General features: G+C 43.9%; 2 protein-coding genes across 6 annotated transcripts in view; one reads left to right on the top strand and one right to left on the bottom strand.

Annotated features, from left to right (window-relative positions):
* Positions 1–8,114: 8,114 nt before the first annotated feature.
* LOC128341172 (peptidyl-prolyl cis-trans isomerase A-like) lies at positions 8,115–8,778 on the bottom strand. The gene has a single exon (XM_053287330.1). The coding sequence runs from the start codon at positions 8,776–8,778 to the stop codon at positions 8,281–8,283; it is 498 nt and encodes a 165-aa protein (XP_053143305.1). The 3' UTR covers positions 8,115–8,280.
* A 3,974-nt stretch (positions 8,779–12,752) lies between these two features.
* Positions 12,753–14,159, top strand: part of RNGTT (RNA guanylyltransferase and 5'-phosphatase) — a 278,619-nt gene continuing 277,212 nt past the window's right edge. The window contains exon 1 of one of the 5 annotated variants that reach the window (XM_053287327.1): positions 12,753–13,058. In XM_053287327.1, the coding sequence (XP_053143302.1) occupies positions 12,995–13,058 (64 nt within the window). In that variant the 5' untranslated portion in view covers positions 12,753–12,994. The remainder of the gene's footprint in view (positions 13,059–14,159) is intronic. The other 4 variants (XM_053287326.1, XM_053287325.1, XM_053287324.1 and 1 more) reach the window with 4 other exon arrangements.

Below are 14,159 nucleotides of genomic sequence, written 5' to 3'. Positions count from 1 at the left end.
GACAAAACTTTAAACTAGGTTTAAAACCTAGTTTTAAACTAGGATTGTGGAGATTCAAATCCAAATTCAGTCACAAATATCTTCTGGGTGACTTTGGGCCAGACACCATCTCCCTAACTTACTTCACGGGGTTATTATTACAATGTAGTATCCATGTGTACAACCTATCGTTATTACAATGTATCATCCATGAGTACGTTTGCTCTAAAATCAGCCCATCCATCCTTGCCAACAAGGTCCAGCATAGGAACATAGGAACATAGGAAACTGCCATATATTGAGTCAGACCATTGGTCTATCTAGCTCAGTATTGTCTTCACAGACTGGCAGCGGCTTCTCCAAGGTTGCAGGCAGGAATCTCTCTCAGCCCTATCTTGGAGAAGCCAGGGAGGGAACTTGAAACCTTTTGAGTTAAATACCCCACTCTTCCTCCAGGAGCTCAGAACATCATACAGGGCTCTTGTCTTTAGCATGTGGCTCTTGGCCATTTTTATTATCAAAGCACTGCAAGTCAGGTTAGAGTGAGAGATCATGACTTGCTGAAGAGGATATTTGAACCTAGATCTCCCAGTATCCAAATCTTTATGCCCAGTTAGCTTACTTTCTCCTAAGATTAGGGCTGGCAGCTGGTGCAGCTGAGCATGGTCTTAGCTACTATGCTTGTAAAATGCAAGGCTGATCGTGTGTGGTTTCATTTGAGACACTGGAATAGATCTTAATCACTGTTCCCAGAATAAACCTGAACTTGTTTTATCTTTAACACCCGTTGACAGTTAAACTATGTTTAGGAAAGTAACAGTTGGACTAACTGCAGATGCAAACTATGTCAGCAGCAGAACTATGCTGTAGTGTCAACAAAGCTCGAAAGTAGGTCACATTCCTGCAGTGGGAGGGAATTTCGGCTCTCCCTCCATTGGCCTTTTCTGTGTGTTTGCATACTGGACAGAAGTGTTTAAAACTCAACAGAAAGAGAACAAACATGTTATTTGCTCTTTCAAGACCCACCCTTCCAGGAATTTCTATCTTTAAATGGGAAAATTGTTTGTGTCTTTCTGGAATGTCCTGACCTGGTTTCTCTTATCACTGAAGAGACACTTGGTAAGTCTGGAAGGTGAAGAATTGTTTTCAGCAAAGTGCTGGTTTCCTAATTCATACTCTGTTTGCCTAAAAATATACTTCTTGGAATGACCGGGGAAGACATCCTCATTCTACCTTCAATCTCCAACTGAGTCTGTCTATAGTGAAACGAGAAGAAACAAAGATAAGTACAGTAGTTGACACTGGAAGGGGGAAATATTCCTATTACTTGCTTGGAGCCCCCTATTCACACTGTTTAATGGCTTAAACCTAAATCTGGGAATAAGTCCCATTGAATGGAGAGAGGCCAAGTTCGGGGGACTCTGCAGGGTAGATATGCCCAGGATCATGCTGTAAGGTTATTTCCCACTTTTTAAAGACCCAAGAACTTTAAAAAGATGTGTAAAGTCCTTGGATCTAAAAAGTGGGAAATAAATAACCTTACAGCACAATCCTGGACATGTCTACTCTGCATAGTCTCATTGAATGCAATCTCTCTGTGTTCAATGGGATGTATTCCCAAGTTTAGGGTTGGAGCTTAAGAATATTTCTAATGTTTAGGATTTGGAATAATATTTCTAAACTACAGTCCTCTTTGTTGGGGGTAGTGGCAGAAGAGAAGCCCCATTTATCTGAAATGCACATGATTATGTTTGTCTGAAATACACATGGTTATGCTTAACCCATTAACAACCTTGTGAGGTAGGTTAGGCTGAAAGATAAGTGACTGATGAGTTACTTAGTGAGTTTCATGGCTGGACAGGGATTTGAACTCAGGTCTCCCTGGTCCTAGTCCAATACTCTAACCACTACTATTTATATATTGCCTGATACATGTATCTTCAGGAAGTGTACACAATCCAAAACACAACAAATATAAAACAAAACAAAAACCATTAAAACAACTTCACAGAATAAAACAATTACAACCATTTCACAGAATAAAACAATTTTAAAAATTAAAATTAGTTTTAATTAAAAGCCTGAGAAAACAGCTGTGCTGTAAAGGTCTTTTGGGGTTTTGCTTGTTTGGATGGGGTTGCACTCTCCCTTAAGACTTGGGCTTGCAGTATGAGTATGTTCTTGGAACCTGTGCTGCTCCTAGATGTTCAGGTGATGGCGGAGGCAGTCACAACAGATTTTTATCAGCTGGACAAGCATGATCTGACTACATTTATTTCCACCCTGGCTACATTTATTTATTTTATTTCCTGGATAAACATGATCTGACTGCATTACCCATGCTTTAATGACATGTAGACTAGATTACTGTAACTCACACTTTGTGGGACGGCCTTTGAAAAGGGCCTGGAAACAGAAGCTGATCCAGAATGTGGCCTCTGGTTTATTATGGCTCTTTGAAGCACTTGATACTTTACCAACTGTTAGTTTCTAACTAGTTTCCCAGTTAGTTTTTAGGCTAATTTAAAAGCTGTTTTTGATCTCTAAAGTCCTAGACAGTGAGAGCAGGGTATCAAGGACTGCCTGCTCCCTCCCATATGAGCCTACTGGTACATTTGAGTCATATCTGGCGGCCCTGCTTCATCTTCCTCTGCCATCTGGGGTGCAGTGGATAGTTACATAGGACTGGGCCTTCTTTGTGTTGGTGCCAAAATTATCAAATTTCCTCTCTCTAGGGAGATTCATCTTGCTGACCATCAGGAATGGCTTAACAAAATTCTCTTTCAGAGGATTTGAGGGCCCTAGAAAGTGTTTAAATCTGTCATTTCAGTTTGGTAGAAAGTGTTATTACTAGTGGAGCCTGCAAAAATAAAATAAAATAAAAATGTTGCAGGGTTTCCCAAGGCCCAGACAGGAGTGTTCCTGTTCAGGGTTTGAGCCAGACAGGGCACTTTCCAGATTACACACTACAACAACAGCAGTAGTTTACTTCGGGTCATCAGGATTGTATTGAAACCGTAAATAAAGGGCGTTGCACAAAGCCACCAGCAGGGGGGAGCAATCTTTTCTAGTTTGCATAAACCTCCTACACTGGGAAAATACAGCTATTTTTTGCAACATTGTAGCACTAACACAAAGATAGAACCCAAAAGAAGGCATCAGAAATGTGAACGGCACCTTGCTGACAGAGCAGGGACTGCGAAACCGTAGTCCCTGTATGGAATCACACTAACAGACATGTGGTGACACTGCTGTAGCGTGTAATCTGGAAAGCGCCCTGGAACACAGCCTTGTAGTGCTTTCAGATCTTTTCAAGCCCCAGTAGTTTATAGTAAGTAGCCTGGAGGGGAAAGACTCTCCTGCCCCTCTAGTGTCATATCACACAGCAGGGGAAGGCCTCAAGGCAGAGGGAAAGAAAAAAGATGTTCTTTCCGTCTCCTACCTCCTAAATGGAGGGTTTGGGAGGTGGGAGGGGAAAAGGACACATTTTTGGCCTTCCTCTGTGTTGTATTGCATCCAGTTATCTTTTGCAATTTGTTTGTTTGGACATTTGTCCCAAGAGGGGTCCTATAGCGAGTATGGGGGAGAGGTCAAAAAGGAAAAGGGAAGGAAAGGAGAAGGAGAAAATGGAGTTGTTGCTGAATAACCTTTAGTTAAATCCACAAAAGATTTCCTTGTGTGCATGAGGGAAGCAGCTATAAAACATTTGGCAACGAGATTTTGAATCATATAAGTGTCTGAGCCTGCAAAGCTTGTAAATATTCTGGCATCACTGGTCCTATTCCTGCACTGCTTTCTACTACTGCTGCTGCTGATTGTTTCTCCAGCTTCCTGACTTGCACAACCCCTGAAGGTACTTTTTCCTTATCAGTCCTGGTCTCTGTTGTTCACTGCATGCCTACAGCAGCATGGCTCAGGTCCCACCATCACCGTTTTTCTTGTCCACCCCAGGAGAACCTGCTCTTCCCTGGAAACAATGGAGGCCCTATTTCTGCAATTACCTCTTCACCATACAGACTCCCAATTTTACTCCAGCAAAGCAGAAGGCTATATTGCTTCAATGCTCGGGCCCTGAAGGCCAGATAATATATAATCATTTGTTCTTTCCTGTCAGCCTACAAGGGGATGCCAATTCTTATGAAGCTGCTCTTCAAGCCTTAAATGATCATTTCAATTCTACTTTGAATGTGATTGCTGAACATTACAAGTTCTATTCTTTGCCTCCAAAGTTGCTCCATTGCGTCTTCTTTTGAAAAAATAATGTAGCATTTAACTGGGATGTATCCTGCAAGGCTAGTTTCCAGCATCAAATCGGCCATTGCTGAAAGCCCTGCTCTCACTTCTTTGGATACCAACAAGCACACTGTTGTAACCACTGATGCTTCTGAATATGGTTTGGGTGCTGTCTTGACCCAGAAAATAGGGGACAGGGACACGCTGCCTTTGCTTCCAGAGTGCTTACTGCTTCAGAGAAGGGGGCTATTCTCACAAGCAGCAAAAATCAGGCTAGGAGAGCCTAGCCTGATTTTTTGCTGCTCGTTTAAACCACTGGGCTTGCAGGCGAGCCAGGTGGCTTATAAGCGGCTAGCCCTCCCCTAAGCAGCTAGCCCTCCCCTAAGCCCGGGTTTGCGGAGCAAACGCTCTGCAAACCCAGGCTTCCCAATCATGAGTAGCCGTGGCTACTCATGAGTAGACCCCCGGAGGGGAGGCGAAAATCTGCCTCCTGGTTCCAGGGGTCTCCCCAGTATGCCTTGTGCACTCGCGCAGGGCATATTGGAGCTTCTGGGGGCCGCACGGCCCCCGAGCTCCCCAGGCCCCGCCTGCTCCATCATGGAGCCGGCAATCATGTGGGTGGCCGATCCGGCCGCCCAGGGCTCCCACTCTGATCATGAGTGGGGAGAGCGGGCTTAGCTGCTATGCTGAAGAAACGAGGTCTCATTGATTGTCACTGAAAAAGAAACTCTAGCATGTTTCTGGGTGGTGAGGTATTTTAGGACTTTCTTGTGAGGCAGAAAATTCATGTTATGGTCAGACCATAAACCCCTATCTACTTTATTTACTACTTGGGAATCGAGTTGAGCGACCCCAAGAATAGCCAAATGACAGACTTATGGATTTTGATTTCCAGGTGGATAGCTGCCAAGTATTTGGAATACAGCTACAGATTGTTTATCTTTACTTCCACTTCCAGGCCAAGGGGAGATCCCAGAAGAGTAGTAATTGTGCAAATAGCTCCATCCATTCATGGAATGATCACATCTTCTGAATGGAAAGCAGCCCTCAGTGCTGATCAAGTGCTTACTGAACTTATACTTTACATAACTAACAGATGGCCATGCAAAAACAGGGTACCCGAACATCTTCAACCATATATTCACATAGCGGGTGAGTTGTCCCTTCTCAATGAGTTATTTTTATTTTATTTATTTATCATATTTCTATACCACCTGATATGCACATCTCTAGGCGGTGTACAAAATTTAAAATATTTAAAAGTCACAGATTAAAATACATGACAATAAAAACAATAGAATAAAATAGTGATTAAAACAAGTTTTTTTAAATTATTAAAAATTAAGTTGGTGCTGAGGACTGATTGTTTGGTGGTGCCAACCTTCTTACAAGCAAAAGTGATCAAAATTGCCCATGAAGGTCACCTGGGCATAAACTGGACTAAAAGGCAGATCAGAGAAGGTTTTTGGTGGCCAGGTATGGACAAAGACATTGAAACTGTAATCCAGCATGGTATGGCTTGTGCTGTATCTGACAAATTGCAGAAGACTTTTACTAACCCTTGACTCCAGTAGAGTATCCCAATGATCCCTGGGGAAAACCTGTTCTGGATATAATGTGGCCTTTGAATAACCAACCTGCAAAACAAAGATTTGTTATCATGATGGTAGATTACGATTCCAGGTGGCCCGAAGTTTCATTTGCTGACAACATTACAACAAACAAGGTGATCCAGTTCATAGCTGCAGTTTTTGCGAGGGAAGGTCTTCCTAAAGAACTAGTGACAGACCGTGGGACACAGCTTACCTCATTTGAAATGGAGCAATATTTGCATAACCATGGGATAAAACCAGGGGTGTAGCGAGACCCCCAGGGGCTAGGGGACAAAATCTGGGCAGGCCCCTCCCTTGCATGTTCCAGTGCTCTAAGCCACACTCCTGCGTCTGACGTCTGATGCAAGGGGCAAGACAACCAATATCTCCCCACCGTTGCTCCTACCTCCTCCTTGGCTGGCGGCCTTCTCCAACACCACTGTCGCCACTGCTGCTGCCCCGCTGCTGCTTCTTATCTTGGCCTCCATGATGGGGACTACCCATATTGCTCTCTCAGTGGAGCTTTTGTCATTAGAATGTAAACAAAGGAAAGTAACATAAGAAAATATACTTAAGATTTAAAGTAGTATTGTCAAAAGTAGGGCCCTCAGATCCATATTTTTGGAACCATAACTATTTTGCATCTGAGTCCTGCATTAAGCAACAGTTATTCTGAACACTGTCACAGGTGTTTGTCCTCCCGCCACTGTCAATACTAGCTGAATAGAAAAGGGAAACAGACCTTCCCTTTGTACTTGGGTTTTCCCCATGTTAATACCAGTTCCCCAGTTCAGCAAATCACATCCCATTGAAAACATGAAATTTAAGTTAGTTGTGACTAACTTGTTCTATTTGTTCAACAGTCAAAACTAACTTTAAGTAAATCTGAGTATTAAGTTTAAATTAATGTGTATTGAGTTTAAATTCATACACTTTTGCATTCAGATCCATTCATTTGATAGGATGCTAGTTTACTGACAGTTTCAGCAACAGTCATATTCATTTAACTGGTCTTTTCAAATAAAGTTTTTTATTTACAGTTTTTAAATAAAGATAATAAATTGAAACTCGATGTCAACATCAGTTTGCATCAAACACTTAATTATCTTTTGAAGCAGCCATGCTGAAGATCAGTAGTTATATACGTGTGGAACCATGGTGCCACCTACTGATCTAAAAATTGATCACCTGTTACAAACGAAAGCAAAAGAAGAATTGTTCTAGAGATTTTCTTTTAGCAGCTGTTTTGAGGGCATGATTGACTCTTTGAAATGTTAGGACTCAGATTTACTTAAAGTTACGGTAATTCTGACTGTTGAACAAATAGAATGAGTTAGTCACAATTAACTTAAATTTCATGCTCTATTTTTGAAAATACTACTTTAAATCTGAAGTATATTTTCTTATGTTACTTTCCTTTGTTTACATTCTAATGACAAAAGCTCTACTGAGAGAGCAATATGGGTAGTCTATCAGAAGAAATGGTCACTACAGGATGAGTTCCATGTTATTTCCCACATTGGGAGACTGTTGAAAATGTTTCTAGCTGATGATGGTTCCACGGCAGGGCCATAACTTCTGAAAGCTGCATACCATGGAACACCAGCTCCTGCCAGAGAGCGAGTGGCTTTGAAATGCTCCTGCATGCAGAGACCATCATGGGTCATCATGGGTATTATGCAGGGTCCTGGTAAAAGAACTGGCCCTCAGTGTTGTGACCTAATCAGCCAGTAGCATTATGCAGTCAAATGACCAAATGGCACACTTGTCTCATTTTGGACACGTGCAAATTTCTTTGTTTAGTTTTTTACTTCTTACACTTGCAGCCTGTCCTTCCCCTCAGGGTAACATACATGGTGTGTGTAAGCAGTCTCCAGTGCAGACATTGTTTCAGTTCAGAATTTCAGTTTGAAGGGACCTTCAGACTACCTTCTATTAGAGATGGATGCCTAAGCAGTAGCAACAGTTTTTTGCTACCCAAGGCTGGCTTTAAAAAGGTGCTCCGTGCTTTACTCCCCTCCACACACAAAGAATTGGCCCACTCTCTTCCTCTATTGTATGAGTTTCCTTGCCTTTCTTTAGACTTTCCTTATCTCCTGGGGAAAGGATATCTTTCCTTGCCCCCTGCTGTTCATGGCTAGAAGAGACAGCATGTATCAATAGGCATATATTTTTCTCTGTCTGGTAGCAAAAGTGCTGTCACTAGCAAGCTTTGTCCTGGTGGTCATCAAACAGCATAAAACTAGCCTGTTTATTATTATTTATATTATTATTTATTATTATTTATAACATTATTTATTTCATTTTGCAAACAAACATGTCTTCAGTCCAGCTGGACATGAGGGAGCAGAAATTGAAACCGAATAGAAAAGCAGCAGTTAAGTTAGGAGCACACGGGTTACAGGACTAAAGCACCCCAGGTGGGGTACCAACCCCAGCTACAGAAGGAATGCTTGATTGTTAAGACAAAGGAATTTTATGACAGCTGCCCACAGTCAGTGATGGTGAGCTTCTTGCGTGTCTTGCCATTCCTTGATTCAAACTGCCCCATTTGTTCCACAATCTTCATTCCTTCTCTGACCTGGCCAAAGACCACATGTTTCCCATCCAACCAATCAGTCCTGGCAGTACAAATGAAGAACTGAGATCCATTTGTATTGGGACCAGCATTTGCCATAGACAAAATTCCAGGGCCTGTGTGCTTGAGGAGGAAGTTCTCATCAGCAAACTTCTCACCATAAATGGATTTGCCACCTGTTCCATTATGGCGGGTAAAGTCACCACCCTGGCACATGAATTCAGGAATGACTCTGTGAAAGCAGGACCCCTTGTAGCCAAAGGCTTTCTCCCCAGTGCTCAAGGCATGGAAATTCTCTGCTGTCTTTGGAACCTTGTCATTAAACAGCTCAAAGGTCACACGCCCCAGGGGCTTCCCGTCCACGGCTATATCGAAGAACACAATGGAGTTGGCCATTGCGGTCAGTTAAGAAAAGTGGATTTAAGGGCGGCGGCAGCACCAGTGGCAACAGCTCCCACAGCAGCGAGCGTGGCGCAGCAGAAAGCTTTATAACATTTAAATCCCATGCTTCCTCCAAGCTACTCTGGGCAGTATAAATGGGTCTCCTCCTATTTTATCCACACAACAGTCTTGTGAGATAGGAAAGCCTCAGAGGAAATGACTGGTCCAAAGTCACCCTTTGTACGCAAGCTCAACACCTATGTGATAAGTACATAGAACATAAGAACAGCCCTGCTGGATCAGGCCCAAGGCCCATCTAGTCCAGCATCCTGTTTCACACAGTGGCCCACAAGATGCCACTGGAAGCCTACAGGCAGGACTTGATGGCATGCCCCCTCTCCTGCTATTACTCCCCTGCAACTGGTTCTCAGAGGCATCCTGTCTTTGAGCCTGGAGGTAGCCTATAGCCCTCTGACTAGTAGGCATTGATAGACCTCTCCTCCATGAAGTTCAGTGGCGGAGCCACCATTGGGCCAACGGGTTCAAAGAACCCAGGCTGCTGACCAATCAAGGGCCACAAGAGTGGCCCTGACACGCCTCCTGTGTCTGACGTCAGATACGAGGAGGCTAGTTTAGCTCCCGAGCGGGGGTCACGCGGCCCCTTTGGGAGCTAAACAAAGGCTGGTGCTGTGTTCATAGTACCAGCCAGGAGTGGCTCTTCCCTGAAAAGGCAGGGAAGGGCCGCTCCTGGTTGCGCGCTGAGAACGCCACACCAGCCTAAGTAGCTCTGAAGGGGCCGCTAGTTCTAGTATTATGTGAGAGGGAGAAGAATTTCTCTCTCTCCACTTTCTCCACACCATGCATAATTTTATAGAGCTCTATCATGTCTCCCCGCAGTCATCTTTTTCCTAAACTAAATAGCCCCAGGTGTTGTAGTCTTGCCTCATAAGAAAGGTGCTCTAGGCCCCTGATCATTTTGGTTGCCCTCTTCTGCACCTTTTCCAGTTTTACAATGTCCTTTTTTAGATATGATTGCCAGAATTGTACACAGTACTCCAGCTGTGGCTGGACCATAGTTTTGTATATGGGCATTATAACATTAGCAGTTTTATTTTCCATCCCCTTCCTAATTGGCTTTTTCCACAACTGCCGCACATTGAGTCAACACTTTCAATGAGCTGTCCACCATGACCCCAAGATCCCTCTCCTGGTCAGTCACCGACAGCTCAGATCCCATCAATGTATACTTGAAGTTGGGTTTTTTTGTCCCAATGTGCATCACTTTACACTTGCCAACATTGAACTGCATTACCATTTTGTCGCCCACTCACCCAGTTTGGAGAGATACTTTTGGAGCTCCTCACAATCTGTTTTGGATTTCACTACCCTAAGGAGTTTGGTATCATCTGCAAATTTGGCCACCTCGCTGCTTACCCCTACTTCTAGATTGTTTATTAATAAATTAAAAAGTACTGGTCCCAGCACAGATTTCTGCGGGACCGCACTTCTTACTTCTATATTTCTACTTACTATTTGCTTACTAGATCTCTACTTACTTACTAGATCTCTCTCCTTTTACTCTTCCTCTATCCTATTGTGTCCCCACCTATATAACGTGCAAGGCATTTCTGCTTCCGCATTCTTCAGTTGCTCTGATGGTATATGAAAGGTACCGTACAGCAGCTCCAGGAAGAGTTATAGAGTTATAGAATGTCCATGATGGACTGTTCAGCAAACTTGGATTGGCTGCTGCGGAGTGCGGACATGTCATGTGCTCTCTTCGAGGCCACCTGGGGCTAGTGTTCTGTTTGCAGCTTTAAAAATTGTCTGTACACACACGTTTGCAAGGTGTAGTTTTAGTTCAGATGAGTTTAGGTTGCATTATCCTATAGAAACCTGCTAATTATTTTGCTTCTTTTGGATCCCATGGCTGCCATTGGCTCATATTCTGTGAGCATTAGAGGCATCCCCACCTTCAAGACTCTCCTATCTTTCCTCCTCCTCCAAAGAATTGTGGACAGATAATGGAATAATGCTGCTGATTGATTCCATACAATAGACAGTCTAAAATGGGGAGAGATGGAGCCTATATGTGCTCCTCCCCATCAGGACCTCCCATCCCTGGACAGGGGGATAGAGGAAGAGAATAAGAAAGTACTAGCATGACAGCTCCTTTATCTTAAAGTTGGATTTCCTGGTTACTTTTGATGCCCTTTGACTATTATTTATTTATTTATTTATTTATTTTATTGTTAGATTTATATACTGCCTTTCGCTAAAAACAACCCCAAGGCGGTTTACAAATTTAAAACACATAATAAAAATGAATTAAAAGTATTTAGCTAAAAATATAAAAACAATCCAATATTAAAATATACAACATACAAAATACAAAAAACTATACATGGATAAAAACACACAGAAGCAGCAATAAAACAATCATGTAAAGGCCTGGATAAAAAGCCAAGATTTAACAAGCTTTCTAAAAACTGTGATGGAGTTCAAGGAGCGAATGGCCACTGGTAGAGCATTCCAAAGTCTGGGGGCAGCAACAGAGAAGTCCCTGTCCCGTGTCCATGACAACCGAGCCTCCCTCACTGCTTGCACCCAGAGCAGAGCCCCCTCAGATGATCTCATCAAGCGGGTAGCAACCCTTGGGAGCAGGCGGTCCCTCAGATATCCCGGGCCCAAACCATTAAGGGCTTTAAAGGTCAACACCAGCACCTTGAATTGGACCCGGAAACACACTGGTAACCAGTGCAGCTCTTTCAAAATACGTGTGATATGATCACACCGGGCAGCTCCAGATAGAACCCTAGCTGCCGCATTTTGTACAAGCTGCAGTTTCCGAATATTCTTCAAAGGCAGCCCCACGTAGAGCGCATTGCAGTAATCTAGCCGTGATGTGACTAAGGCATGGGTAACTGTGGCCAGATCTGCCTTCTCGAGAAAGGGACGCAGCTGGCGCACTAGCCGAAGCTGTGCAAAGGCACCCCTGGCCACCGCCTCCACCTGAGCTTCCAAAAGCAGAGCAGTATTACTGTTTGAGTATGGCTTTCTTGTGCCTAAGTTAGGTGCTTAAATGATGAATTTTTAGAGGCCCCACCCTGCCCCATACTCCGCCTTGGAGATTTTTAACAGAAGGCCGGATATAAATGTTTAAAATGCTTTTTAAACCCTGTACCTATGGTCTTTTACCTGAGGCAAATCCTCTGTGGGTTTGGACAGGGCCAAATAACTTATTAAATGAAGGATCTGGGATATTGCGTATCAAAAGACCTATCCACGATATCTCTAGGTCATTCCTCCTGCTCAATGGCGGGATGAGAATTTGCCCAGCAGATTATCTGTTTCTCCTCGCTTTGGCCAAACATAGATGGGCCTTTCTGAGGGCCCGTATGAATGCCCTCCCTTCAGAATTCTTGGCTAGTAGATACAATATAATTCTAACTGAACAGAGATATTTCCCCTGTAACTCTGATGAGTTTGAATCAGTTACATATGTGCTCCCGCAGTGTGTCTTTTATAATATAGACCTTAGGCGAAGGTTAACTGACCCTCTTTTATATAATCTGCCAGGTCGATCGGACGAATTCTACACCATATATCTACTAATAGATGTGAATTCATGGATCACAAACATAGTGGCAAAATTCTGTTGTTCTGCAATAAAAGTTCGTCACACTCTGCTCGCTGATGGTTAGATCCAATGGCAATGTCAAAAATGTAATACTGTTTTAGATGTGTTATTGGTCAAACAGAGTAATAAAGACTGACTGAAATGCTTAAAAAAAAAGAAAATGAAAATGAACAACAGAAAGTGAACGCGTGAACTTTATGCTACATTCATTCAATCATCTATGCAAGGCGCCATTCTTTCCACTGCCACAACGTGACAAGACCCCATCAAACCGGAAGCCGCAGGGAACCCTCTCTTTATTTGCTTTCTATCTCTATGGAGAGAACTGTGACGTACCTCCTCGTGTCTCGCACAACCATAGACTGTACAGGCCCCGCCTTCCTTGAATTGGCAGAGCGGCCACAACGCAAGGAGGATTCCGGAAGCGGAACCGGTCGGGCTCGAACGCAGTGCACTGTGGTCTGGCGGCGTTGCTGCGAAGTCGATGTGACTGCCGTTGCTGGGGGAGTCGCGAGTTCTGTCGCCCTAACAGGCGAGGCGGCTGCGGGAGAGTTCAGGGGTGCCGGCATTTTTGTCGTCTTCGGCCCCGTAATGTCCTTCAACAAGATCCCACCGCGGTGGCTGAACTGCCCGAGGCGCGGACAGCCCGTGGCAGGTGAATTGTGGCGGGGTAGTTGGGAAGGGGACGGGACACGACACGACAGTTGTTGCTTTGCGTGTTGCAGCTGCGCTGTCACCGCGGTCCCACTTCTGAAGTGGCCGCCGGCGAAGGACGTGGGAAGTCAAGGAAGTAGTATTAAACCTGGGGCATGGGGACGCAAGCAGGTCTGTCTCTTTCAGTTCTGTCTCTTGATTTGCCCCTGCGTTCAAAGTGCAGGACTGAGTGCTGTCATTATCACATTGGGTGGTAGGCAAGTTTTTGCCGGCGGTTGCTTTGATGGCTCAGACAAACGTGCAAACCATAACTTGATACTTCACTCAAACCAGTGATGAGAGTGCATACCCATGAACCAGTCTCTCCATGAGAGTGCACAGAGAATTCGCTTGTGTCCCCCCCCCTTTCCTTTTCTTATTGTTACTGCAGTGAGAGGAAGAGACTTAGTTTTCTGTGCTTTCCCTTTTCTCTGACCTTGGAGCAAAAGAAAGGGAGAACCATGGGCAAGGCATGTCTTTGCAGCACCCCTTCCCTGCCATTTTCCATGCATAAGCCACATTCATGCTGTTCATTACCCACCATAGGTAACTAATGTGGTGTTCTAGGTAATGTGATTACAGACCACAATCAAAGGGGGAACTATATGTTTTCCCCAGATTTGTCTGTCTAGTTTTAGTGACAGTTTAGGCTCAAGGGATGAACCAAATGACATCTACAAATGAGCTGTCACATTTTGGACTAGTTGAAGTTTGAGAATAATTTTCCAGGGTAGCTGCACTCATAGTACTCAACTCTGAGAAGTTACCAGGGCATGCAGAAGAGAAACAAGGTCCTTAGGCAACTGGGATATCAGCTGAAACTGATGAAACATAGTCCTTTCCATGGCTGTCACCTGCAAATACAGAAGTAAGGATGTATCTAGGAGCTCTCTTAAGCCCTGATTTAAGAGTAGAATCCAAGTCAAAATGGATAAAACTGATTATATTTACACCATTGAGGGCTCTCATGCTCCAGTTGCTATGAGAGCTGGTTGTAACAACTCTCATACAGGTCTAAAAAGCTCAGACAGATTCAATGCATGGAATCACTGAAAAGGGCAGC

This window comes from Hemicordylus capensis, chromosome 1, assembly GCF_027244095.1.
Source record: "Hemicordylus capensis ecotype Gifberg chromosome 1, rHemCap1.1.pri, whole genome shotgun sequence".
Lineage (NCBI taxonomy): Eukaryota > Metazoa > Chordata > Lepidosauria > Squamata > Cordylidae > Hemicordylus > Hemicordylus capensis.
The sequence above is the reverse complement of the archived record's forward strand: the minus strand, read 5'-3'. Positions and strand labels throughout refer to the sequence as shown.